The sequence below is a fragment of the Dromaius novaehollandiae genome, chromosome 28, assembly GCF_036370855.1.
Source record: "Dromaius novaehollandiae isolate bDroNov1 chromosome 28, bDroNov1.hap1, whole genome shotgun sequence".
NCBI classification, from domain to species: domain Eukaryota; kingdom Metazoa; phylum Chordata; class Aves; order Casuariiformes; family Dromaiidae; genus Dromaius; species Dromaius novaehollandiae.
Window position 1 is genome coordinate 5,628,601 of NC_088125.1, and position 25,406 is coordinate 5,654,006.

General features: G+C 59.3%; 1 protein-coding gene across 3 annotated transcripts; it reads left to right on the forward strand.

Annotated features, from left to right (window-relative positions):
* The first annotated feature begins 1,095 nt into the window (after positions 1-1,095).
* GLI1 (GLI family zinc finger 1) lies at positions 1,096-25,157 on the forward strand. 3 transcript variants are annotated; one of them, XM_026115942.2, is made up of 13 exons: positions 1,096-1,419; positions 12,648-12,826; positions 13,034-13,129; positions 13,668-13,863; positions 14,137-14,299; positions 14,498-14,599; positions 14,726-14,866; positions 15,489-15,638; positions 16,128-16,292; positions 16,748-16,996; positions 17,178-17,457; positions 17,763-20,057; positions 24,727-25,157. In XM_026115942.2, the coding sequence occupies exons 2-12, from the start codon at positions 12,730-12,732 to the stop codon at positions 20,033-20,035; spliced, it is 3,912 nt and encodes a 1,303-aa protein (XP_025971727.2). In that variant the 5' UTR covers positions 1,096-1,419; positions 12,648-12,729; the 3' UTR covers positions 20,036-20,057; positions 24,727-25,157. The 3 variants fall into 3 exon arrangements, with proteins under 3 accessions (XP_025971727.2, XP_025971726.2, XP_025971728.2); XM_026115941.2 differs by lacking the exon at positions 24,727-25,157 and having other exon boundaries at positions 17,763-20,704; XM_026115943.2 differs by lacking the exon at positions 24,727-25,157 and having other exon boundaries at positions 14,501-14,599; positions 17,763-20,704.
* The last annotated feature ends 249 nt before the right edge of the window (positions 25,158-25,406 follow it).

Below are 25,406 nucleotides of genomic sequence, written 5' to 3' on the forward strand. Positions count from 1 at the left end.
CGCTCGCGGCGGGGCGGGGCGGCCCCGCCGCGGCCCGGGCCTTGCCGTCTGGCAGCCGCCGGAGCAGCGCGGCCCCCACAGACCGCGTGCAGCGCGCGGAGTTTCCTGCCGGTCCCCGTCGCGCCTTCTGGCAGCGCCCCCCAAACCGCAGACCAGCGCGGGGCGCTGCTCCAGCCGCCCGCCCAGCCCGTCGGGCTCTCGCGGGAGAGGCCGGGCCGCCCTGCCCGGGCAGGCGAGTCCCCGTGCCGCAACCCCTGCGCCGTGCTGCCTCTGCCGCAGGATGCTGAGCCTGTACCGCCCTGAAGCGCCCCGCGTCTCCCCGCTCCCTCCTCGGGGTGCCTCACGCACTTCTCGGCCTCCCGGCTGCTGCGACAGGCAAAGCAGGGGGGTCCCGGGGCCGGTGTCCACTACGCCCCATCCCTCAGCGGGGGATTCGACGCCTGGGGGTGGCTTCTGCTGGTGGCTGCGCGCCCTGTGTGTTCGGTGCCGTGGTCGTGCCCTGTGTGCTCCGTGCACAGGCGTGTACTCCATGTGTGTGTAGTCACAGGGATGTACTGTGTGCATGCTTCAGGTGTGCATGTGTGCTGCTTTCTGTGTGCATGCGCATCTGTGTGCGCATGCAGAAATGGATATGTGTGTACACTTCTGTGCATGCATGCACACACATGCACGTGTGTAGGGCTGTGTGCATGCCCTCTGTATACATGTGTGCCCTGCGCATGCATGCACAGGTGCATGTGTGCATGCGCACATGCCCTCTGTCTGCATGCACAAATGTGTGTGCACATGTCCCACTTGTGTGCATAAATATATGTCAGTATACAAGTCCTTTGTGCGTGTGTGTGCACCCTGTGTGGGTGCACGGACTCGTGGGTGCACAGCTGTGTGCACGGTGCGTGTGTGCATGGACCCGCGCGTGTGCATGGGTGCATGCGTGCACAACTCTGTGCACGGAGCAGCGTGTGCGGGGTGCGCGCGTGGCCCGCGCGTGTGCAAGGTCGTCGCGTGCGCGCGTGCCCCGCGTGCGCGCGTGTGCAGGATCCAGCCCGGGTTTTCGGAGTGGCTGGAGCCGGCGGCGCTGCCGGTCGGGGTCTCCGTCCCGAGCGCGCTCGGCGCCGCCGCCGCCGCCCAAGTTGGCGGAGCGGGTCCCGCCGCCCGGCGGCTCCGCGAGTTTTGCCGGGACGCGCCGCCCCCGCGGGGCTCCGGCAACTTTCTCTGAGCGCCCGGGGCGGAGCGGGAGCGGGAGCGGGGCAGGACGGGCGCTGCGGGGAAGTGCGGGGGGCGCCGTCCCGTCCCGTCCCGCCCCGACCACCGGCGTTCCCCTGGATGTGCCGCTTCTCGCTAGGACCGAGCCGCCGCCGGGAGCCGCGGCAGTGCGGAGCCGCGGGACGCGCCCGCTCCGCCTGGGGCCGCTCGGAGGTAGGAGCCGCCGGGGCCGTCGGGCAGGTCGGGGCTGCGGGCCGGTGCTGGGGAGTCCCGCGGGCCGGGGCTGCGCCCTGGCGGCGGCGCCGGCCCCGCGGCCGGGCCGAGCCGCGCCGGGGCCGTCCCGTCGGCGCCGCGGGACGCCGGGCGCCGAGCCGGGGCCCGCGGCGGGGCCAGGGCCGTCGCGGGGAGCCCTGGCGCGGGCCGCGCGCACGGCGCGGTGTCTCCGCGCCCCCCCGGCCCCGCCGTCCCGCGCTGTGGGTGGGCCGCGGCGCGCCGGGCGCAGCCCCTCGCCGGCGGCGGAGGCCGGGCAGCAGCAGCGCGGCCGGCGCCCGCCTGGGGCGGCTCTGCGGGGGCGCTGGACGGGACGCAGCCGCCGGCGGGACGTCGCTGCTCCCCGCCCCGGCGGCAGCGCCTGGGGCTGCCTGTGGCGCAGGACGGTCCTGGGCGCGTGAGACCCTGCTCCCGAGCCGCGGCAGTGCTGCAGCCGCTGCTCCTGTGCCCTCCTGTCCCTCTTAAGGTCCTCCTACCCTGGGCCCATCGCAGCTGCGGGGGCTCTGCCCGCCACTTCTGGGGCCTCCGCGCCCCACTGCTTCACAGGGCGAGGGCGCAGCTGGCCCAGCCGGCGCCCTGCAGCCCCCAGCCAAGCGCTGTGTCTCTGAGGCTCTGACTCCCGCCACCCCCAGGGGCCCAGGCCCAGCCTCAGCAGGGAGCAGGAATTGCCATTGGGATGGCGAGGGTCTCCCTGCTTCCGCCGAGGCCCTGCTCCGGCAGCTGGCCAGGCCGTGCCGGCACCCTCTGGTTGGGGCGAGGGGTGGGGAGGCTCTGTGCACCCCGACGAGTCTCCTCAACCGTGCGGCACTGTGCCCAGGCCCCACTGCACCCTGGCTCTCCAGCTCTTGACCCACAGGGCCCCTGGGGCTGTGCTTCCACCCTCCCCACCTTGGTCATGGTTGCGGCTGCCATGGAATCGTCATGCGTTGGGCGAAGCCTCTCTGCTTTGGGTGGGGGAGGCAGAGCTGCTCTTCCATGTTGTTTCTGAAGTACCTTGGTTCCCTACTTGCGCTGGTTTTGGGTGTCCATCTGTCCTTCTGCATGCTTGCACAAGGAGAGCTGCTGCACTTTGATGCTTGGAGGGCTGTGGCTGGGGTCAGGAATAGGGTGTTAGATGGTGGAGTTCAGCCCTGAGTTCCTCTGCAATGGTGACCAAGTCTGACCTCTTTGTCAGAGGGCTCCAGGCGCCCCTGGGTGCCCCCACTAGCTGCCAGCCCTGCAGCCACCCTTCTAAAGCCTCTGGGACTCTGCATTTGGGCCTTGGCTGTGTGTCATCCCCCTGGCTGGGGCGAGGGATGGATGGGGCCCTGAGCAGTCTGGGATGGTGGAGCAGGCAGGCTGCAGAGGAGCATGGGAGGTGCTGTGGGCTGGGGTCAGGCACAGCACGGGGGAGTGGGAGGGAGCCAGGCACCACCTGAGTGGGGGCCGTGTGAGACCCAGTCACCCTGACTTGTGGGTGAGCAGGAGCTGCTTGAGCCTGTGCCTGCACGAATCATTCTTTCTGAGGTCTGGCTAGAATGGCCATCAGGGCACCCCAAAACTGGTACAAGCCCCCAGTGAGCTGGGAGAACTGGGAGTTTAAAGGCAAGGGAAGCACCTCTTCAGAGGGTGGACTAACCTCACTGCTGTCAGGGTCCCCTTGGCCAGGCCCTGCTCGCACATGTGAGGTCCAGGTGGTCCTATGGATGCCACGCAGCACTGAGGTAGCTGCCCCTCTCCTGCACGGATGGACAGTCTGGCAGCTGAGGCCTGAGTGGGGCTGCGCTGCCGGGGCTGGGACACAAGAAGATGCTCTAGCAACAGGGAAGGTCCTGTGCCTGGCTCCAGAGGGAAGGTGGGGGCCCAGCAGGATACCCAGATACCTGAGTCCTGCCCCCGCCATGCTCCATCGATACCTGTAATGAACCCGAGCAGATGGTGCAGCATCCAGATGGTGGGCATTGGGTTTCGGTGTTGTGAAGAAGCAGCTGGATGAAATTTCTCCTTCAGACATTCAGACCTAGGAAAACTTTTCCCAGTGTGGCTGGGCCTGCCATCTCCAGCTAGGGTAGAGGCTGCTTCTGTAGGGATGGGCAGAGGCAAAGGCACCCGCTATCCCCTTCATGCTGTTGTAGGTGTTTGAAGCTGGATTATTTGTGCATTTGGCTTTGCGTAGTATTGGCTGGCTTGGTCCATGCCTTCCCTCAAGCCTTTCCCCAGCAAACAGTGAGGGTCCATGCACTCAGCAATGGTCTTTGAGGGGAAGAGGTGTCTGCTGGAAATTGCGGCCCTGTGGCAGGTCCACACAAAACCTCCCTATGCCTGCCCCAAACTCACCAGCTGCTGAGGATTCCAGCCGCTCTTGGGAGACTGGCACACACCGAGCTGGGTCAAACTGCCCACCCTCAGGCCCAACCCAGCCAGCTCCTGCCATACGCATGCACGAGTTCCTGGTCATGCTTGGGAGAGGACTTGGGTCGGGCACCTGCTCATCACCATGTCACTAGTTGCTTGTGGGGGGTTCATCTCCCCCACATGTACCAGGGTCTTTTCCATGACATACATAGATGAGCCCAAAATCAGGAGCAGGTTGGGAGCTGAAGGCCATGAGACCCTTATGGCTGGTCTAGTGGGTGGGGGTGAAGCAAACTCAGCCCTGCTTTCCCCTCATGGTGCTGGAGCTTGCCAAGCTGGGAGGATCTCCCGAGGAGCAGAGAAGTTTCCGTCTGGGGGAGTGAGTCAGCGCAGACACCTTGTGACGTGTGCTGTCATGTTGGGGCAGCCCGAGGAGAGGCGGTTGTTGAGCTTGCGCTCCAAGGGACATTTGCAGCTCACTGCCCCAAGTGTGGAGGGTGGGTGGCAGGTGGGCTGGGAGGCGTGGGGGCTATTAGTGACATACCATGGCTCAGGACTCCCGCCACAGTGCTGGGGAAGCTGGTCAGCCCCCAGACCCTAAGGAATAGGCTTCCCCCTGTTGTTCCAGTGTGCTGTGCAAGTGCACGCGTACTTGCACATGCATGCACCTGCACACACATACACCCTCATGCATGCACATAGGTACACTGGTGCACACATGTTCATTTATGAGCACAGACTATGCCCACCTCTGCACATACTCACAGTTGTGGTACAGCTTTCGCAAAGGGATGTTCGTGATGCCTCCTTGCCTTTCTTCCTTACGGGCCATGGTGCCTGCCCTTGTCCATCTGCATTGACATATGAGAAGGGGGGAACCTCGGGTGTCCAGCAGTGGATCAGGAAGGGAGAGCTATCTACCTACACCTGGAGCGTCCTGTGAGAATGTGTGTGAACACGTGTGCACACCTATGGACATGTATGCAGAAGTGCCTGTGTGCGTGTATACATATCTGTATGTGTTGTGCACACAATTATCTGCGTATTTTGCGGGGTTCCCTACCTGGTTGGCATTTTGGAGTCTCTTTGTCCATGTGCCTCAGTTTCTCTTGGTTTCTTCTCCTGGTGTTTAGATATCCCAGTGATGTGGTAGATGACAAGGGTCCCCAGCGTGGGTACTTGGTGAGGGATGAGGGGATTCTTCTACAGAAACACTCCCAGGGACATTGTAAGTGTGGCCCCCCCCAAATTTTTACAGCACATCAAAACCCTTCAGAAGCTGCAGGATAACAAGGGGAACAGCTGATAAAATAGCAGCCACTGAGTGGGAACAAGCAGCAAAAACACAGAGTCGGGTTTCAGCTCTGCCGCATCCGGGTCTGAGGCTGGGGGAGGGGGGTCCAGATGTGGTGCAACCCCACATCAAACCTCCCACCCCTGCTTCCTACCCCTGGTCCAGGGGGAGCAAGCCCCAGTGGCTCCCAGCGCTCCCCGAGGTGGCAGCAACCATGGCTCTAAGTAATGGGGTTGCAGCGTACAGGGGATGGAGCAGGCCTCCAGGCAAGCAAGAGGAAAGTAGGGGTCTGTGCTGACTGTCTCAAGAAGTGGCAGATACTTTGGGAGAGACAAAAGTGCCCCAGTAGGGAAGGGATTGCTGGGGCCTTGCGTGGTGGTGGCGAGGAGGATCAGGGGGACACCCCTCACACCTCTCAGCAGATAGAGGGGATCTCTTGTCCAAAAGGAGGAGCAACTTATGCTTCCTAAGTGCTCCATTAGTAGTGCTGTGTTTGTTTCACTGCCCAGCATGGTCACGAGACAGGCAGTTCCACAGTTTAAAAGGGGCTGGTATTGTGTTTTTAATGTTTTAACCCCTGCTGATGTCCCCGTCAGGTCCTGCGCCTCCTCCTGCCCCCATCCGCTGAGGAGTCCTGCAGGCGGGAGCTGCTGGGGTGGGAACAGGCTTGGTATGGATTGCCCTGGCCATGGTGGGAGGACAGAGGATATTGCAGCTCACTGCCTTCTCTGCCTCAGGAACACAGGGTTTCCTGCATTGCAGCCCCTCTTTCGGGGCTGTCCCTCCATATAGCACATGTGTGTGCTGGGGTGGGAGGTAACGTCCTGGTGCCAGGGGAAGGAGCTGTGCCCGGCATGGGCTCCCACAGCAGTGACTCAGAGCTGGGTGTTTATGGGTCCCACATGTTCAATTTTGCTGTTTCCCTCCAGCGCAGGGAGGGGAAGGGGGAAGTATAAAAATTCCTATAGCAGCTGCTGCTGCTGCTGTGTCTGCACCCTCTTTACCCCCACCCCAAAACCTTGCCCCCACCCAGACCCTGCCCCAATGTGGGTAGGGGCCAGGGAAGTGGCTTTATGGGAGCAATTTGCAGGGATAGTGCATGCTGGTGGCCAAAGCAAACAACATGCAAGCCCATGACAATTGCCTGCCTGCCCTGGGACCACCTATCAAGCGCCACCACTCCTGCCCGGCTTGCCGTGGCTTCCTGACTGGCTCAGCCTGTGGTTGAGGGCCAGTGGTCCCTGCCTTGCAGGGGGAACCAGCGCAGGGAATGCAGAGAGGTGAGCTCTTGCCCTGCAGCCCTCCTCCACAGGCTACCTGTGCCCAGGGATGCACCGGAGAGTGGGTGGCCAGGGCTGCGCCCCAGGCCGGCCTGCCTTCCCCGCTTCCCAAAGCACACGTGTTAGCATGTGCTAACGTGTCTGGAGGCATGTCAGTGCACAGTCATGAGTGGGTGTGGGTGCATGCGGGAGCAAGGGGCTGGATTTTTTTGCCCCTCTGCTGGGACGCGGCACATGGGTGGTGGTGTACTGCGGCTGGTGCAAGGCTGTGCTGCTGGAGGAGTGGGTGGGCAGGGAGGGAGCTCTGGTCCTTCCTGAAGCAGTGCAAAGGGCAGAGAAGGGCTTTGGCACGAGGTGGAGAATGAGGATGTGTAACATTAATGAAGAGAGCAACTGGGGCTGGAGGGAGAGGTAGGGAGGGAAAATGGAGCAGAGGATGTCCTGAATCTGTCCTGGCATGGATGTCTCTGCCCCCTACCCTCTACATGCACATCTTTCCCCCAGAGCTGGCCCGGTCTCTGCCTTGTCTTTTCCAGGCAAGAGACCACCTTGGAATGGGCTTGGCAGCCCACACCAGCATGGGATCACGGCCCTTGAATTGTCCCTTTTCAGACCCTCTGAACCCGAAGCAATGTGCTTTGTGGCAGCTGCGGTCCCCGGGCAGATTAGCTTCCCTGAGCGGGGGAGCCTGGACTCACCGAAAGGCCTGGCCCTACAGCGGGATCAGATGCACAGCGAGGCAGCTGGGAGGGAGGTCTGCACATCAGCTTTGCCGGAGACAGAGATGGGAAAGCGTGCAGAGATGCTCCCACCACATGGACTGGCCTGGCCCTGACTCAGTCCTGGGGCAACTCCTGTGTGTGTGTGTGTTTGGGGGGGGGGGGGGTTGACCCTTTTTGCCCCACCGTCATTGGCCTTTCCCTGTCCCCAACAGGACCCTGGTGCCTGGGGAGGGTGTACAGCATGGGGAAGACCTCATAGCTGGGGAGGAGCGTGTTGGCGCTGCCAGACCTCCCCTGCCCTGAGAGGTGGCTGGGAGGCATCCCCTTGATTCTGGACTGCTGCTGGCACGGGGGAGGGTTAGCTCCCCAGCAGCTCTCCCTCAGCCTTGCTCCTCTTGTCCACATGCTGGGGCTCAGCCTGGCCCTCCACCACCAGCGGTTCCCATTCCCGGAGCTGCTCTGGCCATGGCTCTGCTGTCCTAGCGCGGGAATGCAGAGCTTAAGCCAGATCAATGTTTTTCCTAAGGCCCTGTAGGGTTAAACCAATTGGGCATGTGGCTGACCCTGGGGTCACAGCGGCCAGGGAGGGGATGGGAGGACAGCCGCCTGGGCTCTGCACCCATGGCCAAAGCCCACCTCGGGGTGGGGTGGGATGCCCAGCCTCTGATCCTGGGGGAGGAAGAGATAATGCAGGGATGGCCTCCTGGGGCATCTCCCCACCCTGGCCCATGCCGCACCCACGGCCCAGCCCTCCATCTGCTTCTCTGCTCTGGCCCTCCCTTGTTCCCTTGCTGGGGCAGGGATGGGAGTGACTGGGCTTGCACCATGTAGTGGTCCCCCCCCCCCCACTGCTCTTGCAGCTCACAGTGCATGTGCTCACGTGCATATACATGCATCTGCGCAAACACATGTGCAGGCATGCATGCAAACACACATGCCTATGCACACATACATGTGTGAGTACATACAGGTGAGCACAACGCCCCCCCTCAAGAAACGTGCCCTCACACACAAACACAGATTGCTCCCCACGCATGCAGACACGTATGGCCAAACTTGTGCATTTGCACATGCTTACAGAACTACAGATGCCCCCACGCATGCAGACACAGAGCCCTCCCCCAGGCCCCCCACGCTGGGGGCCGTGCTAGGCGGGTTGATGGATTGTGCCACACACAGCTCAGCGCTGCTGGTCTATCGGCTGGGATCTCGGCCGCGCGGGCTAATCCAACCCTGACATCACATTCCTCCGCAGTGGGACTCCGGGGCTGTTAACCCTGCTGGGGCCGGGCCTGAGTGGGAGGTGCTGGGGGGCAGAGAGGGGCCACCGCGCGGTGCTAGCCTTGGCGGGAGCACCCCTGCCCGGCACTCGCTGCACCCCATTGCCGTGAGCTGGCCGGGCCCGTTGGCGCCGGGCTGAGCGTGCTGGGCTCAGCGCGCCAGGGAGGACGGGGCATTTACCCAGCTCCTGAGCTTGGCCTCGCGGGGCAGGGGCTGGGGCAGCAGCGTGCCCGGGCAGCAGGGCGGGGTGGCTGCAGCCCTGCACCCTCCTCTTTCAGCCGGGTTTCCTAAGGGCAAGTGATTCCCCAGCCTGTCCCTACATCGCTCCATCTCTCTCCCTCCTTTCCTTGGTTTCTTTGTCTGCCACACCATCCATCGGTGTAGGTATCCCAACTCCTGCCGCGCAAACTCCCTGTGTCCTCCTTCGCTTTCTGTCTTTTGCCCCTTCTCTGTCTGCTTCGTCTGCCCCCAACGGTTCCCCAGTGTCCTCAGGAAACTGGAGCCAGATGACAGATTTCAGGCATGTTTGCAGGAAATAAAAGGCGAGGAGCCGGGGGGATGGCCGGTCCCGACCCCCTCCTGTGCGGCGTTTTCTCGTCTGGAGCCAGCCCTGCTTCAACTGCTCCTGCCGCTGGCTGCGCTCCTTGTTTTCTTGGCAGAGAGGAGGAGGAATGTGTTTCAGTTTGAGTTTCTTGGCAGGAGGAGACCAAGGGAAGATTCCCCTCAATCCCGGCTGCGCCTGGCTCTCAAATTTATGCCCATAGGCTGCGACTTGGGTGGGCCGCGGCAGTGTGCGGCGGGCGGGGGAGGCGAGCGCGGCGGTGGGGGAGCCGCGCGCTGGTTCCCATTGGCTCCCTGTTCCCCCTGGCCCCCTCCAGCTCCGCTGCTCGGGGGCCTCCCGGGGCCAGGGAGCCCCCGTGGACCCCCCGGGCCCAGGGGGACCATCCTGCAGGCAGGGTCCGGGGACCTGGGATGTTTTCACTCTTGCATGACGTGCAACCCCCACCCCCACCCCCCCCCGGTGCTCAGCAGGGCAATGTGCGGGAGCTGGGGAGAGCCACTGTGGTCGTCGTGCTCGCCCGGCATCCGCCTGCCTCCAAACTGCCCCACTGGCGAGAGCCCGGCCCATGCCAGGCTGGGTTTAGTGGCCAAACTCCTTCACACTTCCCAAGTCCGGGAAGGAGAGGATGTCTTGGCACAGTGGGACCCTGACCCTCCTGCTGTACCGGGGGACCAGGCAATGGGCACGGCCCTGCCGAACTGCCCCCAGGCCTGCATGGTGGGTGCTGTGGGGGGGGCAAAGGGGACACCCCTTCCAGGCAGTGAGATGATGCACCAAGCCTGGCAGTCATAGGGAGGGAGTGATGTGCCTTGTGCTACATGCCCGTGTGCTCTCCGCACATGGTGGTATGCCATGCACCCAAGCGTGGTCTGTATGTGCCCCTGTGTACGCCGTGCATGTCTGTGTGCACAAGTGTGCTGTGTGCATGTACTTGCAGTTTCTGTGGTGGTCTTTCTGCATGTGTGTGCACATGTGCTCTGTATGTGTGTGCATGTGGTGGTGAGCATGGCAAGGGCTGGTGAGCATGGCGTGGGTGTAGCCGGGCACGTGGCAGGATGAGCATGGCTGAGGGTGGCCATCGTGGAGGGGACAGCACAAAGGCTATAAACGCATTAACCCCATTCCTGCAAGGGGTAGATGCCCCGTATGGTGCCCCCGCCTTCTCTGGGACTCAGGGTGGCAGGAGCAGGGTAAGTGAGGCCCTTCTGTGTCCCCAGCCCGGATACTGTACCTGCAAGGAGCAAAAGGGTCCCATGTGCTTCTGCCTCTTCCCCCCTCCCAGTGGCAGGAGGCCCCAGAGATGCCAGGTGAGACCCACAGCAGTTGTACCCCCTGCAGGCCTGAGAGCTTTGGCAGCTATGCAGGCAGCAGTGCAGGGACTAAAGTCACATGGGTGTGCACAGGTGTATATATGTGTATGTGCATGTATCTGTGCGGGTGCACAGGCACATGTGCACACGTGTGTGTGAATGTGCTTGTATGTGTGCATGTATCTGTGCAGGTGTTAAGTATGTGCATGTATGTACACGTGTATCTATGTCTGCATGTGCGTGTGCATGTGCTCGTTTATCTGTGTCTGTACATGTGTGGGTAGGCATGTGTATGTCTTTGCTCATGTGTACACATGCCTGCATGTATCTGTGCATATATGTGTATGCATGCATGTGCACATCTGCCCGTATGCCTCTACAGATATGTGCAAATGTATGTTCATGCATCTGTGCGTGTGTGTCTGTGCACGTGCGAATAGGCACGTGCATGAAAAGGCTGGGGTCCGTGATTGACTCAAACTTTTGTGAGGGACCTGCACTCTCTTTTCTTATTAGATGCTGTTGCTGGGATAGGGGGACATGGGGGGCTTTCCCTGGAGCTACTCCCCCAATCCCCCCATCTTTGCTGTGAGGTCCAGGGCCAGCCTCGCCCCCATTTCTTACTCTTCCTCCTCATCTCTCTTTTCCTTCCCTGCCTCCAGCCCTTCCACCTTCCCTGGGTGCTCCATCCCCCTTTGCCTGCCCTGCCACCCCCCCACCCCATTCTTCCTGACTGACACTCTCACAAAGCCCCGAGAAAAGCTTTCAAAGGGGCAACTCAAGCGGAAGAATCACTACCCCCCTCACCCCCCCCCCCCCCCCCCCCGTGCTCCAAATGCAACCCGGCACTTTCCCAGCGGGGCAAGGGGCTCCCGCCCCCCCCAGACCCCTTGTTTGGGGTGATTCACTCCATTTCTCAAAGGGGGAGGGGAAGGGTGTGGGAGGCCTAGTCCGTGCGCTACCCGCATGCAGCTCTCCCTCATGCTCTGGTTCTTGCTTCTCCCAGAGCCACTCTCCCTCTCGCAGGGGCTCGGGGTCGAGGGGCTGGGACGAGAGTTGTGGGCTGGGACCTGGGTGCAGGCACTGGAGCCGCGGTTGCAAATCTGACTGTGGGCAGGGCCAGGCAGAGACAGGTGGAAATGAGACCCAGCAGCTGGGCAGGGACTCACAGGCAGGGATGCGGGAGTGGGCTGGGCTGAGCCCTGTGGGCAGGGGTGGGATGTATGTGTGGGACAGGGCAGGGTTTTGACCTGCAGGCAAGGCGGGGACCCATGAGCAAGGCAGGGTTGGGTGGGACCTGCGGGCCTGGCAAGGACCCATGAGCAGGGCAGAGCAGGGTGCCAGCTCCGATCCCTTGGCCAAGAGCTGTTCTGTCCGTGTGTGCCTCAGTTTCCCCTTTTGGCAGTTAAGGCTTGCAATATTTACCTCTCAAAGCATGTTTGACTGAGGGTGTTTGTCCAGGTGTCTGGGTGTACACGTGTATTTCATCCCCCTGCAGCAGATATTGGACTGGGCTCAGGACTCTTGCTGAGGCAGGACCCTCTTCCTGTAGCACCGAACACCAGGCACCCTGACTAGTCAGTGCCTGGGGATGTTCGTGATGTGGGCTTGACTGCAGGGCGCCCTGCAGCAGCAGCATTGCTTGCGCCGAGCTGTTGGAGGTTGCCTTGCTGCTGGGCAAGGGGCCCATCTGCACTGCTGCTCTTGTGCTCGGGGGGCAGTGACCCCCCACTCCCCGTGCAGGTGCTGCCAGGGCCTGGGGGCCTGCTGGTCGCTGGGGGAATGGGATCAGACATGCTGGCTGCGGAGGGGGCAGCAGGTCCTCTCTAGCCCAGTTTCTCTGCCTGGGACCCTCCTTGTTAATGGCTGTACCCCAAAATGGGGGGGACAGGGTGTCCCCCCTTGTCACCCGCCCTCCCAGGCTTGGCTGTGCCCCCAGCCCCGTGGGCTGCCCCTTGCCGTGGGCTCCGGGCAGAGGTCTGCAGCCGGGGGAGCGGCAGGAGCCATGGTGGAGTTGGGGCGCAGAGGCGGATAGCACGTGAGCGGGTGGGCAGGTGGCCGTGGGATGGGTGCAAGGCTGCGGGGAGGGCCTGGGGCCCAGGCCTGGGGTGCTGCGGTGCCGTGGGGGAGGCTGCGGGCCGCGGGTGGGCAGGTCCCGCGACCGCGGCTGCACTGCGGCGTCCCCTGCTGGACACAGGCCGGCGGTGCCGCGTGCGGCTCTGGCTGCAGCCCCTGTGGGGAGCCCACAGGAGCAATGAGTTTGCTGGGCCTCTGCCTAGCCTTGGCACACGGGATGGGGGAGATGGAGCAGGTGGTGGCTGGGCCCAGAGGGCAGGGTGAGGAGGGCTTCTCTGGAAGGCGACATGTGCTCACCTTTGTCTCCCTCAGGCTGGCTCCTGCACTGGGACCTGTGTCTACGCATCTGCAAGGACCAGATGTGCCCCTGAGCCTGGCCAGGCCCTGCTGCGTCATGTTCAACCCCATGAATCCCCCAGTCACCAGCTATGTTGAGCACTGCTACCTGCGCCCACTCCATGGACCGGCACCTGGCACCCAAGGGCCACAAGGTTGGTTGCAGAGCCCTCATGCTGACCAGTGCCTGGCCTGGCCTCACTGGGGTCTGGCCAATGCCTGGCACAGTCATGGAGGCACCTGATTTGTGTTTCAGTCCTTGGGTTCACAGATGCTCATGTGTGAGGGCCTGGGGCTGGCTTGTCCCCTTTGTGTCCCCACACCCTAACAAGTTCTCCCACTTTTCTCTTTCCCTCTGCCAGGACTTGACTTCTCCTTGTGTCATCAGTCAAACCTCATGGGCAGTCACCATGGTTATGGACTGGTGGCAGGCACTGAGCACCCAGGCACTGGTGATGGTAAGTCCCCCATCTCTGGGGGAGGGTAAGTAGGTGTGTTGCAAGGGATTTAGGCACCCCCAGGGGATGGTGTTGATTGCATCAGGAGCACAGGTGTGTGTGGTGAGGGGATAAGACAGGGCAGGAGAATCCGGGGGGCTTTAGGTCCCTTCTTCGGCACAGTGATGCCTGTGAGCAGGAGACGGTTATGTGCCAAGAGGTTTATGCATTTTTTTTGATTTGTTTGGATTGTTTGGATTTGCTGTGGCTGAGGGCAAGTGTTGGCCAAGGGATTTAAGCATTTTTCTTAGGATGGCATTGGTTGTGGCAGAGGAAGTAGGTGTGTGCCAAGGGGTTCAGGTTCCCCCAGAGACATGGATGGTTGTGGGAGGAAGGGGGTGGATGCTTTTAAGCCTTGCCATAGCCCAGAGCCAGCAACTGGCACACTCTGGGTACTCCTCCAGGCTCTGTAGCACCACGCTTGTGTCCTTGGGGGCTTTTTTAGCCTCCTGGGACCCAAGCTAAGGGGAGTGCCCCCCACTCTCTGCCGCCATCCCAGGCTCACGATTCTCAACACCCCGTGGTGCAGGCAAGCTGGGCAAGAAGCGGGCACTGTCCATCTCGCCCCTGTCAGACTCTAGCATTGACCTGCAGACAGTAATCCGCACCTCGCCCAACTCCCTCGTTGCTTTCATCAACTCCCGCTGTGCTTCCACCAGCGGCTCCTACGGCCACCTCTCCATCAGCACCATCAGGTGGGCACCAGACATCAGCCCTGCTGGCTTGCGCACAGCCTCTCAGTGTGGGAGCCTGGATGCCAGTTCCCAACTTGGAGAGTGCCTGGGGGGACTAGGGAAGGGGGGGGAGCAGTTATCCCAGAGTGGCTTACCTGGGGAGGGCAGCGGGGGCTGTGGCTTAGAGCAGGAGTGGCTGGGAGCTCAGACAACTGGGTTCTCTGCCTGGCTCAGAGGGTCTAAAATTTCTGTCTTATGCTGGTGCCATCTGTTCATCCGTCTTGCTCTTTGCAGTCCATCATTGGGGTACCAGAGTCCTCCAGGTCAGCAGAAGGGCCAAGGGCACCTGCTCGGCCACACTCCATCGCTGCCCCCATGTAGCTCCCACGAACATCTGCCGTCCCGCCCAGGACTGCTGCACCATGCCTCAGCTCGCGGCACCCTGAAACACTGCCAGGTAAGGGGATGTTTCTGGTGCTGAGCACTGATGCCACTGAGCTCTTCTGAGCTGAAGAACACACTGGGGACAGGGAGTGTTCCACCCGTATGCATGCCCTCAACAGGGTCTCTGCCATGCATCCACTATAGGGGGTGGTCCAGTGGGCATCCCACTGCTGACTACTTTTCACTCTCCCTCTCCCCCCTGCCACGGTAGCAGCTGAAGTTGGAGCGGAGCCTGAGCAGCCCTCTGACAGCCAAATACCCAGAGGAGAGATCCGAGGGTGATGTCTCCAGTCCAGCCTCCACAGGCACCCAGGTACACCACAGGCCTTGAGACCACACCCTTTCCCCAGGGCTCCACACTCCTCCCCAGTGTCACTCCCAGTGACAGAGAGCACAAGGGGTCACGCTAGGAAGTGCTAATCTAGCTGTGCCTGCCTAGGACCCCTTGCTGGGGATGCTCGATGTTCGGGAGGATCTGGAGAAGGAGGATGGGAAACCTGAGGCTGAGACTGTTTACGAAACCAATTGCTACTGGGACGGATGTGCCAAGGAATTTGACACGCAGGAGCAGCTGGTTCATGTGAGTTTTAGGTCCTGCCTGGGCCCCTGAGCCCTAGAACTTGCCCCTAGACTGCTGGCTGACATCCCTCTGTGTCAGCTTTTGACCCTACCTTGAGACTGGCCTATGCTGGGCTGAACCCCCCTAAGAACTCACCACACAGGTGAGCGATGTTGGAAGTTGTTCCTAGGGAGGGTGGGACATGCATCCTCCACTTCTTGTAGGTAAGTTCACTGGTGATCCCCCCATGCCATGTCCCATGGGGGACCCCCCACTCTGGCCTTTCCTCACCGCTGGGGCAGCTCTCCTGAACCCCTGGTGCTTTCCAGACTTGCTCCTTCGCTCTCTGTGTCTCCCTCCAGTCACTCCAACTCCCTTCTATGCCCTTGATCACCCCCTAGATCACCTTGACCCCTATGTCTTCTCTTGGTCCTCACAAGATAACCCTCAGCTATCTCCTGTATCCCCTGCCTCCTCCAGACTCCAGCTGACCACTCCATACCTCCTTAATCCCCTGTGTCTCCACCAGCTGTCCCAGTCTTTCTGCATCCATCTTTCTCCCACGATATCCTCTAAGATGCCTGTATCCACTGATCCCCTGGTGCCCTTCCCAGTGCCCTCAGTGATGCCTCTCTCTCTGCAGCACATCAACAATGAACATATCCATGGGGAGAAGAAGGAGTTTGTATGCCACTGGGCAGCCTGTTCCCGGGAGCAGAGGCCTTTCAAGGCTCAGTACATGTTGGTGGTGCACATGCGGCGTCACACAGGCGAGAAACCTCACAAGTGCACGGTGAGCTGGCCTGGGTCTCTGCATAGCCCTGGCTAAGCTGTGGTGCCTGGTGCAGAGTTTGGGGCAGGGTGGGGCTGGCCCATGCTGGTATGTGGCACTGAAGGGTGGGGAAGATGGGGTGGGAGGTGGGACAGACAGGGTGGTCAGGAGTGTGGTGGTTCATGATAGGATGGGGTGCATGTGTGGCAGGCCAGGGCCCATGTGATAAGTGTATGGGCACAGAGGCATGTGAGGTAAAGGGGTATGTAGCAGGCTGGGCGCACTGCGGCCATGTGGCCAGTGTATAATGAGGTGCCGTGAATGTATGCCAGAAGGGTAAAGGGCTGTGCGGTGGGGTGGGGACATGCACCTGCAGGTGGGCAGGTGTGTTGTGTGTGGGAGGCGTGGTACGTGTCCATGGCAGATGTGTTATGGGTATGTAGTGTGGGGGTGATGTGGTACAGGTCTGTTGAAGGTATGTGGCATGTTTCACCCTGCCTGCCTGCACAGTTTGAGGGCTGTAACAAAGCCTACTCACGCCTGGAGAACCTCAAGACACATCTGCGCTCACACACGGGTGAGAAACCCTACGTGTGTGAACACGAGGGTTGTAACAAAGCCTTCTCCAATGCTTCTGACCGAGCCAAGCACCAAAACCGCACCCACTCCAATGAGGTACAGTTCATCTGGGGCTCCTTTGCACCCCTGGGGCTCCCTCTATGACCTCTGACTCATCCTATACCTCCTAAACTCCCTGTATGCCCAGGTCTTTCTCTGTGTGTGCCAACTCTCTCCTTGCCTGTTCCAAAAAGTATGGCCCCCTGTTCCCCTCCTAGGGTACCTGCATACTCCCCAAGGCCTCCTTACTCCCTGCCCTGCTCCCATGCAGTACAGCGCTTGCATTACTCCTCAGGGTTCTCAGTGCCCTCCTTCAAGGCCCTGTGAAAGCATCTTACATGCCCTTGCAAGGGGATACAGCCTCCTCAGTCCCTTCCCACCTCCAGTTCCCAGGTCTGCTGGAAAGGGGGAGGAGGGTGCTCTACTCCATGTCCTGGGGGTGCTGTGTTGGGAGGGGTCTCTGTTTTGAGCTGACACACTCCCTCCTCTATTCCTACATTTTCCCCTGGCAGAAGCCCTATGTATGCAAGATCCCAGGCTGCACCAAGCGCTACACAGATCCCAGCTCCCTGCGCAAACATGTGAAAACTGTGCACGGCCCTGACGCCCATGTCACCAAGAAGCACCGAGGCGATGTGATGCCAGGCCGCGCACTGCCTGCTCCCAGCCTCCCTCCAGATATGAAGCAGGAAAAAGACACCAATGGCCCTAGTGAGGCCCGGAAGGATGACAGCAAACTCTTGGTGCCTGACTTGGCCTTGGTAAGGAGCTGGGGGTGTGTGAAGCCACAGGGACACTCAGCCAGGCCTGGCAGAGGGGTCACCTTGCATGGTGGGGTAGACATCTCCAGATATGGCAGGGTGGGGGTTCCCAGTTTGCATTAAGTGTGTAGTGATATCCTGTCTCAGCTTTTTCCCTCGTTAATGTTGTGGGTCTCCCCAGAAGCCACAGCCCAGCCCAGGTGGGCAGTCATCGTGTAGCAGCGACCACTCCCCTCTCGGTAGCACCACCAACAATGACAGTGGGGTGGAGATGACCGGCAATGCAGGCGGGAGCTATGAGGATCTGTCCACGTTGGAGGAGGTGGTGCCTGGGGAGCCCATGGGCACTTCAGGGCTCATGGCCCTCCACAAACTAGAAAATCTTCGCATTGACAAATTGAAGCAGATGAGGAAGCCATCAGCTACCAAAGGCCTGAACTTGCCAGCCATTCATGGAGCCGGTGAGACCATGGTACCCTCCCACCTGGATACAGGGGCAGCCCTGTGGGCACTGTGTCGAGCAAGGTGTTGTTTCCAGTCGAAGTGGCTTCTGCACCTTCCTTTTGCTAGGGTAGGACCCCCACATGTGGGCTGTGCCCCATCTTCTGCCCCCTCCTCGTTGCCACCACTTGACCCCGTTTCCTGTCCTAGTAGGCACCAACCATGGGGGAGGCTGCATGCTGGTACTGGAGATGACTGCATGTTCCTCCTCTAAATGCTGATGCCATGCTGTGCTCTGATGTAACTGCCCCTTTCTGTTCTCCAGGTCTGCCTGGGGAGATGCCTGGGATCTGCGTGCCACCCCCAGCTGCCTCGCACCGCCGCATCACGGAGCTGTCGGCTGCGGAGCTGGGCATGCCACCGAACGAGCGCCGGAGCAGTGCCACCAGCACTGTAAGCTCAGCCTACACCGTTAGCCGACGCTCTTCTGTGGTGTCCCCATACCTGCCCGGGCCATGTCTGGGGGGCGAGGCAGGGGTGCTGTCCAGTGGGGCAGGCCTGGCAGACGGCTATGACCCCATCTCTCCAGATGCATCACGACGCTCCAGTGATGCCAGCCACTGTGGGGGGCTGCCAGGTGTGGGCAGCCTCACGCCAGCCCAGCGCTACCGTCTCAAAGCCAAATATGCCGCAGCCACAGGTGGCCCCCCACCCACCCCACTACCCAGCATGGAGCAGGTGGGCATGGGCAGCCACAGCAGCTTACCTGGGGACTACCTTGGGCCAGCTGTGCCCTCCTTCCTGGCAAATGGCTCACTGCGAAGGCATAGCTCCAATGACTTCCCTGGCTATGCAGGCAATATTCATCCTCACCTGGTGCCAGGGAATGGTGTGCGACGGGCCAGCGACCCTGCCCGGACAGTGGCCAACCCCCATGCTGTGCCCAAGGTGAATCGTTTTAAGAGCATGGGTAATGTGAATGTGCCAGGAGCGCGCAGAGTTGCCCTGCAGCCCTTGGGCGGTTCCGATGCCAACCTACAGCGCCATGTCTTCTCCCCACGCCCACCCAGCATCAGTGAAAATGTTTTCCTGGAGACTGTGAGCGTGGAGGGCCCTGGCCCAGGCACAGAGTCTGGCCTGCTGGAGATGGAACAGTACTTGAACTACCCTGAGGACCGCTTCCCGTGCCAGGGGACAGGCATGGAGCTCCAGGGTGAAGGCCCCTATGGCAGTGCTTACCGGACCACGGGGGGTATGCAACTGAACCCAGGTGGGCATGGGGATATGGAGGAGGGCTTGCTTCAGTCTGAGTTTGCCCTCCCTCAGTGCCAGATGAATCAGCACTTCATGAGTATGCGTGCTGGCAATGAGACCGTGCCAGCTCCTTGGGATGAACCTCCCCAGGGCAACCTGGAGTTGAATTCTGGGCAGCCAAGTGTCATTACCCCCACCACTCCCATGTCTGGGGGACACTGTCACCATCACGGTACTCAGTACCCACTACCCAGTGCTTGTGGGCAGCAAGCCAAACTCGTGAGCACATGCCAGGACAGTGGATTTTCTGGTGGGCACCGGCTCAACCGACTGCAGATCAAATCTGAGCAGCATTACCCAGCACCCGCCCCAGCGCTTGCTCCCTGCCAGAATACCAACCCCCCCGGGCCCATGCAGCCTCCTGCATCCTTTGGCCAAGCCATGAATGTGAGGCCTGGTGGTTATCAGTCCGAGGAGCAGACAGGTGTCGGTTACATGGGTATGTTGAGCCCTGGGGGAAAAAGAGCCCAGACTCCCACCCTGCAAGCCAAAGAAGTGATGGTCCGTAGCTATGTGCAGGCCCAGCAGGCTCTGATGTGGGGAGACCAGCTAGCTTCCAAGGGAGGAGAGGCAGGCATGGGACTGGGCAGCGAACCTGGACAGTGCCAAGCCATGCAAGCACCGCTGTACCTCAGCCCCAAGTACTCTGGTTATCAAGAAAAACCGGATCACCTGCAGGGTCTGGCAGAAAACCAGCACCTCCTAAGCCCCTCATGCTTTAGCCCTGAGATGGTGCCGCACCCACCTGATGGCCCCAAACCACCTGGGCACCAAAACAGTCTGGGCTATGCAGGCAATCTTGCGGAGTCAAGCCATTCCTATGAGGGAGTGGAAGCCAGCCCCCGGCGCCTACTTCGCTTGCCTCCTGTCCGCCCCACACCCCAGGGACCCAATAATCCCCTGCTATATTACCCAGGCCAGGGTACACACACGGAGGTGGGCAAAGGTGGGCATAAGCTGCTGGGCCATATGGCAGCAAGCTGTGGGGGTCCTGGACATTATGGTGGAAGCTTGGAGGGACTGAAGGGCAGCTCCTATCCCTACCTGGATTCAGGGGAGCAGATGGCCAACAGCCTGGACTCGCTGGACCTGGAGAACACGCACCTTGACTTTGCTGCCATTGTGGAGGATTCAGAGGCATCTGCACTGCTGCCTGGGCCCCCAAGCCCTACTGGTGGCCTCCTGCTTCCTGCATCTGGTGGTGCCAACATGGCTGTGGGTGACATGAGCTCCATGCTGAGCACTCTGGCAGGGGAGAGCCATTTCCTCAACTCCCTGTCTTAACTGGGGAGGCACAAGCTATCAGGTTGGCATGTCTGCAGCTGGGGGGGGGGGGGGTGGTCCCCAAACCTTACTTGGGCAGAGGCAGGAGATCCCCTGGAGCTCTGTACCATCTGTGCTTTGGGGGCTGGAACACCCCTGCAGTTTCCCCTTCCCCAGTTCGTGAGTGTCAGGCTTTTTCATGGGAGGGACCTTGCTGAGTCCAAGACACAGCTGCAAGAGGGGCTCCTGGGCACCTCTGCAGGGGGTAAATTGTTATACCTGGCCCCTCCATTCCAGTGCCACCTTTCCCTGCCTTCCCCAGGCCTCTGGACCAAGCGGTCCTGTGCGAAGTCTTAATGTCAAAACCAAAGAGTTCCACCCCTGCAGGCAGGCTTCCTCCCTATGTCCCTGCTGCTCCCCCTCAAATCCTAGTCTTTGTCAGGACTTCAGCTGCTCTTTGCTTGACAAGACCACCCCCCCCGCCCCGCTCGAGGATGGGAGACAGGGGAGGCTATTCTCCAGCACAGGGATGCGAGGTGTGGGGGGCATGGGGTGCCTGGAGCTGCCTGCACCACTCTGTACATAGTGTGCATATGTGTATGTCTCCCTTGCGGGTGTCACCCCAGCCTTTATTTTGTTTGAAAACAACCACAGTGCCCCTCCCTCCCCATTAAACCCTTTCTCAGGGGAGCGTGAGCTGTGTGCCTCTTTATCCCTGCAGGTGGGCTCCAAGCTGGCCCACTGTGCCTGGTGCTATTCCCCTCCCCTCAGCAGGGACCAGGATGGCCCATTTGTGTCAGGCCCTGCAGAAGCACCCGCCTTTGGATTGGGCTTCTGCCTGCAGCATTCTCAGGCAGTCTGGGGCTCTTCCTAGGTCTGTAGGGATTCTGCCAGAGCCCCTGGGGCTTTCTAGGTGTTTCCAGGGACTGTGGGATCTCCAGCCATTTCAGGGTCTCCAGGGTAATGTGGGCTCTACGGGGCCTTTCCAAAGCATGCGGGGCTCGTCCATCTCCTGTGGGTCTGCTTTCAAAATCGCAGGTCTCCGGGGCCTGTTATCTCTCCATCTTTTCCCAGGGTCTGTTTCGGAGACTTCTAGCGGGGCTTCCATCTTCCTTCCCTGGGGCTCCGGCGTTAGCCGTGGCTCCGTGGGGATGGCGATGGCGGGCGCTAGGACCGCGCAGAAGGGGTCAGGGCGGGGGGCGCCTCGCCTCGCGCGCGGCATGCTGGGGGTTGTAGCCTCTCGGGACTTGGCCGCCGGGTGGCCATGTGTTTCCGGGCCGCCGCCGCCGCGGGGTCCGGCCCGTGTTGCGGCGCTCGAGACGGGCTTCCGGCAGAGCGAAGGGGCCGAGTCTGCGAGCCTGCCAGTAAGTGTCTTTGGAAGAGGTAATGAAGTTGCAGTAGCAGGGCGCTGTGTCATGAGCTCTGCTCCGTTGGAAACGGGCTGGTTTTTGCTCAGCTGTTTGTGGCTTGTCAGTGATTGCCACCTCCTTCCCAAAGGGCTACGGCCAGTGCCCTGGAGTGCTGAGCGTGCGAGCCTTGTTCTGCTGAAATCACTTACATTTTGGGCTCCTACTTGAGTATTGCAGTGGTTATTATGTTCTCATGGGTGGTTCTTGAAGTAATGAAGATGTGCATTTTCTTAAGCATTGAGAAGTAGGGCTGGTCACAGGAGGTAAGAATGATTTGGGGCATAATGGTGCTGAATTTCTGTGGTGAGAGGCGATGTTTAACTATGTAGGGAATGGGGTGCTGCCTGTGAGAAGAGACATGCAGCTGCATTTTCATTCACTGGGTCAGTGTGCATTCTGTTCTGTATCCCCTTCAAACAAATCTTAAATACGAATGTTTTTTTCTGCTTACTTGTGGAGGCAAAGAAATAGGAACAGAATACACAGTGGTGAATATAAGTGGTAATGCAGGTACTTTTAAACTTGTCTGTATCTTGCCTGTAGACCGGCCTCAGTAGACAAAGAGGCTTAAATTCTTGGATCTTTGCTGAAGCTCTGTCCAGAACTCTAGGGAGGACAAAAAACATACCTTGAACGGCCTCTCTGAGCTTTACCGTCAACCTGCAAATGACATTTGAAGTAAAGAGAATGGGGGAACTACAGTGAAACAAAATGTCATAACTAGCACTGCAGAGGGCCAAAGAAGACCCATCCCGCCCGCCGCCTCCCGGGGTGAGCAAGAAGGCCAACCGCCATGTCTGCCGTCACGTGACCGCAGAGCGGGACGGCGGCCGCAGGGAGCATGCGTGTGCGGAGAGACCCCCCCCCCCCCCCCCCGGGGCGCAACGCGGGATGGCGCATGCGCAGAGCCTCTGGCTTGGCTCACAGCTCCGCTCTGCTGGTGACGCTGCGACACTGCGGGCAGGGAGCGGACGACCCGGCGTGCTCACCACTGCTATCTGCTGAGCACATGGCGATGGCGCTACTTCAGCCAGCCACTGGACGCATGCGCAGTGTGTCCGTCCCTAAGGCCCTCCCTCGACTACCTTCTGGTACTGCACTCTGTCGGCGCACGCATGCGCAGGGCGACGGGCGGGGCTCAATGCTACTATCTATTGACTAATAGTATTGCACCCGTTATCTGACGCACGCGTACTGCAGCCGTTAGAGCGCACTGCTGCTCCCTCCTGACAAAATACAAGACCTGCAGCCAGCAGCCTCACGCAAGCGCAGTGCAGCCATCTCGTGACTATATTCAAGTACTGCAGGCAGCGGGCTCACGCATGTGCAGTACAGCTGGACAAACTCACTACTGCCATCTCTTGACATTTAGGAAGCGCAGCCACCCGGTTTAGGCATGCGTGTCGCATCCCGCGGCGCTCACTGATCCGTCTCTTAATTCCATTCCCGTACCGCAGCTGCCGTGCTCGAGCATGCCCAGTGCGGATTACGGTGCTCGCTGCTGTCCGCTGTTGTTTATATCCGTGTACTGCAGCCAGTTAGTTTGCGCATGCGCAGTGCTTCCCATTATGCTGCTCACTGCACCGGGGCCGGGCAGAGCGCGCGGCCGGGTGCGGCGCCGGTGTGCGGTCACCCGGGGGCGGCAGAGAGCGCGGCCGGGTGCAGTGCCTGGCTCTGAGCACCCGGGGGCGCCATTGCCCATCCCTCCCCCTCCTCATCTCCCTTGCCCCGTCTCGGGCAGCGCATGCGCAGTGTCTGGAGCACAATGGCGGCGAGGTGAGTGAGGTTTTTTTCCTTCTTCGTGGGTGTTCCCCTCAATCCAGCCTCCAGAAGCCTCTAACCATCCTCAAATTTAGTCCCAACGACCCCTAAACCCCACCCCGACACCCAAAAAGACCCCAGCATTCCTCTAGACTGCCCCCACACTGTCACTGACTCCAGGCCTTCCCCCAAACACTGTCCCAACAGCAGCAAGTTAGTCCCGTGAAGACACGTTATTCCCAGTTAACACAGATGTTCCTCCAACGTGATGTATTACGTGATTAGTTATCCATAGTATGTAATAGCAGCCTGGTTTTATTATTAATAACATTAATTTACAGAAGGTGTTCTCATCAATATCCGTTGTGCTGTGTATCTCCCCCCGTCTCAGTCTCACTTTAGAGAAAAGGGAGTTTACAGCACCTCTTGGTGAAGACTGGTGGCGGGTGAACGCACAGATGACAAACAGATTTTTTTCGTTTCTCCTGAGCCACCTCTCACTGACCCACCCCTCTGACACGCTGAACGTGGCCTATCTGCAATAACAGTGCTGTGCACAGTGCTTAAGGAGAATGCAAAGATAAAATTGCAGGCCAAGGAATAGCCTAAAGGAATAAAAAGCTCAGGAAAATGTGACATGAACACTGAAGGACTATGGGAAGCCCCAACACGGTGTAGGAAAAAACCATGAGCTTTAGGCACATCCTCAGAAGAGGAGAAATGTCTTACTCCAGCCTATAGGACAATGGGTACTATTAAGTACCACCTTTAGTTGCCAAATGTGTTGTAAAAGCAGAAGGGACTAGAGATGATGCACAGCAGGGTATGGAGCATATGTAAACATATGTTAACAAACAGCAGCCCCCTCTTAAAATAGAAACAGTTCAGACTTAAGTAATAGATGAATGGAGCTTTGACTAATGTAAAGAGAAGTGGTTATGTAAATCACACTGAAAGCCTTGGAGAAGCAATCCAAAAACCTGATACCCTCATGGCCTCCTCAGTCTTTTTGGTTTGTTTGGCAGGGTAGTCCATCAAAGGGGGACATCTTGAAGAGAAGCAGCCAAGACCTAGTGATCCAGTTGTTCAGTTTGGTCATCGCCTCTGAGGCAAGCATCCAAGGACAGGAGGAATCTAGGAGCTGTATCAGAAAGGTTATATGTTTGAAACAGAGGCAAGCAAATTAAGTGCTATCATTCTTCCATGCAGTTAAAGATGGAGAGAATTGTGGGTTAAATGTGTGTATAGAAGGGTTTGAGAAAGGATACTGAACAGTACAATAATACTGAAGCAAAAAAAAAAGGTTTCATGGAAGATGGCGTAGGTAAGTATTAGGTGATGTGCCTGCCTGTCTAATAAGGTAGCCCTAATTGCTGTATGTAATGTTTCCAAACTGTTTACCCTGTAATGTATAATGGCAAGTGCTGTATTAAGACCTTTCCTTTAAGGAAAAAAAAAAAACATGGTAAAGAGAAAAAGAACATGCATGAATTAAACAGCGTTTCATTGAAAGTAAAATGCAAGTTTATCTGTTTGTTACAGAGGTGGAACCACGACAGCAAATGCTGACAAAGAGAAAAGATGGACAAGCAAGTTTTTTGTGATTAATACCTAAGGGACAAGATGAAACAAGGAAGCAAAAATGCAGTTTAGCCGGACCCTTGATATCACCAGAAACTGATACAGAACAAGGTGTTCCAGCATGGGTAACTAAGTTAACTATTGATAATGAATGTCTGTTATTTCTGTCTCACAGAGGCAGCACTCAGAACTAAGTAACTCATTCCTACCCTGTGGCTATTGTTAACTGTATCTGCCTTAGTTTTTGTTTGGTTGTTTCTGCTTTGTGTTATCTTATATGCATAGATGAAAAGCAAAAGGTACAATACTTTTTTAGATTAAATGCCATGGCTGAAGTTGAAGAGACCAGAAAAATGTAAGCATGCTGAAGTAATAAAATCAAATGGAACCAACTGTGAGCTGTCTCTATCTCGCAAAAAGGGAAAGGCAAAAGGCAGCCTGTACAGGCTCGTGTGGGCCTGTATGGGCTCCTACAGACTCGTATGGGCCCGTACGGGTTCGCATGGGCTCGCAGCAGTCTCTACGGGCTCGTGCGGGGCCATACGGGCTCCTATGGACTCGTACGGGCCCGTACGGGCTCGCACGGGCTCGCGGCAGTCTCTATGGGCTCGTGCGGGCCCGTATGGGCTCCTACAGGCGTG

Coding starts and splice junctions, on each gene's coding strand:
- GLI1 (XM_026115942.2), top strand. CDS start 12,730: ATGTTCAACCCCATGAATCCCCCAGTCACCAGCTATGTTGAGCACTGC. Junction 16,293..16,747: donor ACCGCACCCACTCCAATGAG/GTACAGTTCATC, acceptor TTCCCCTGGCAG/AAGCCCTATGTATGCAAGAT. Junction 17,458..17,762: donor GCCAGCCATTCATGGAGCCG/GTGAGACCATGG, acceptor TCTGTTCTCCAG/GTCTGCCTGGGGAGATGCCT.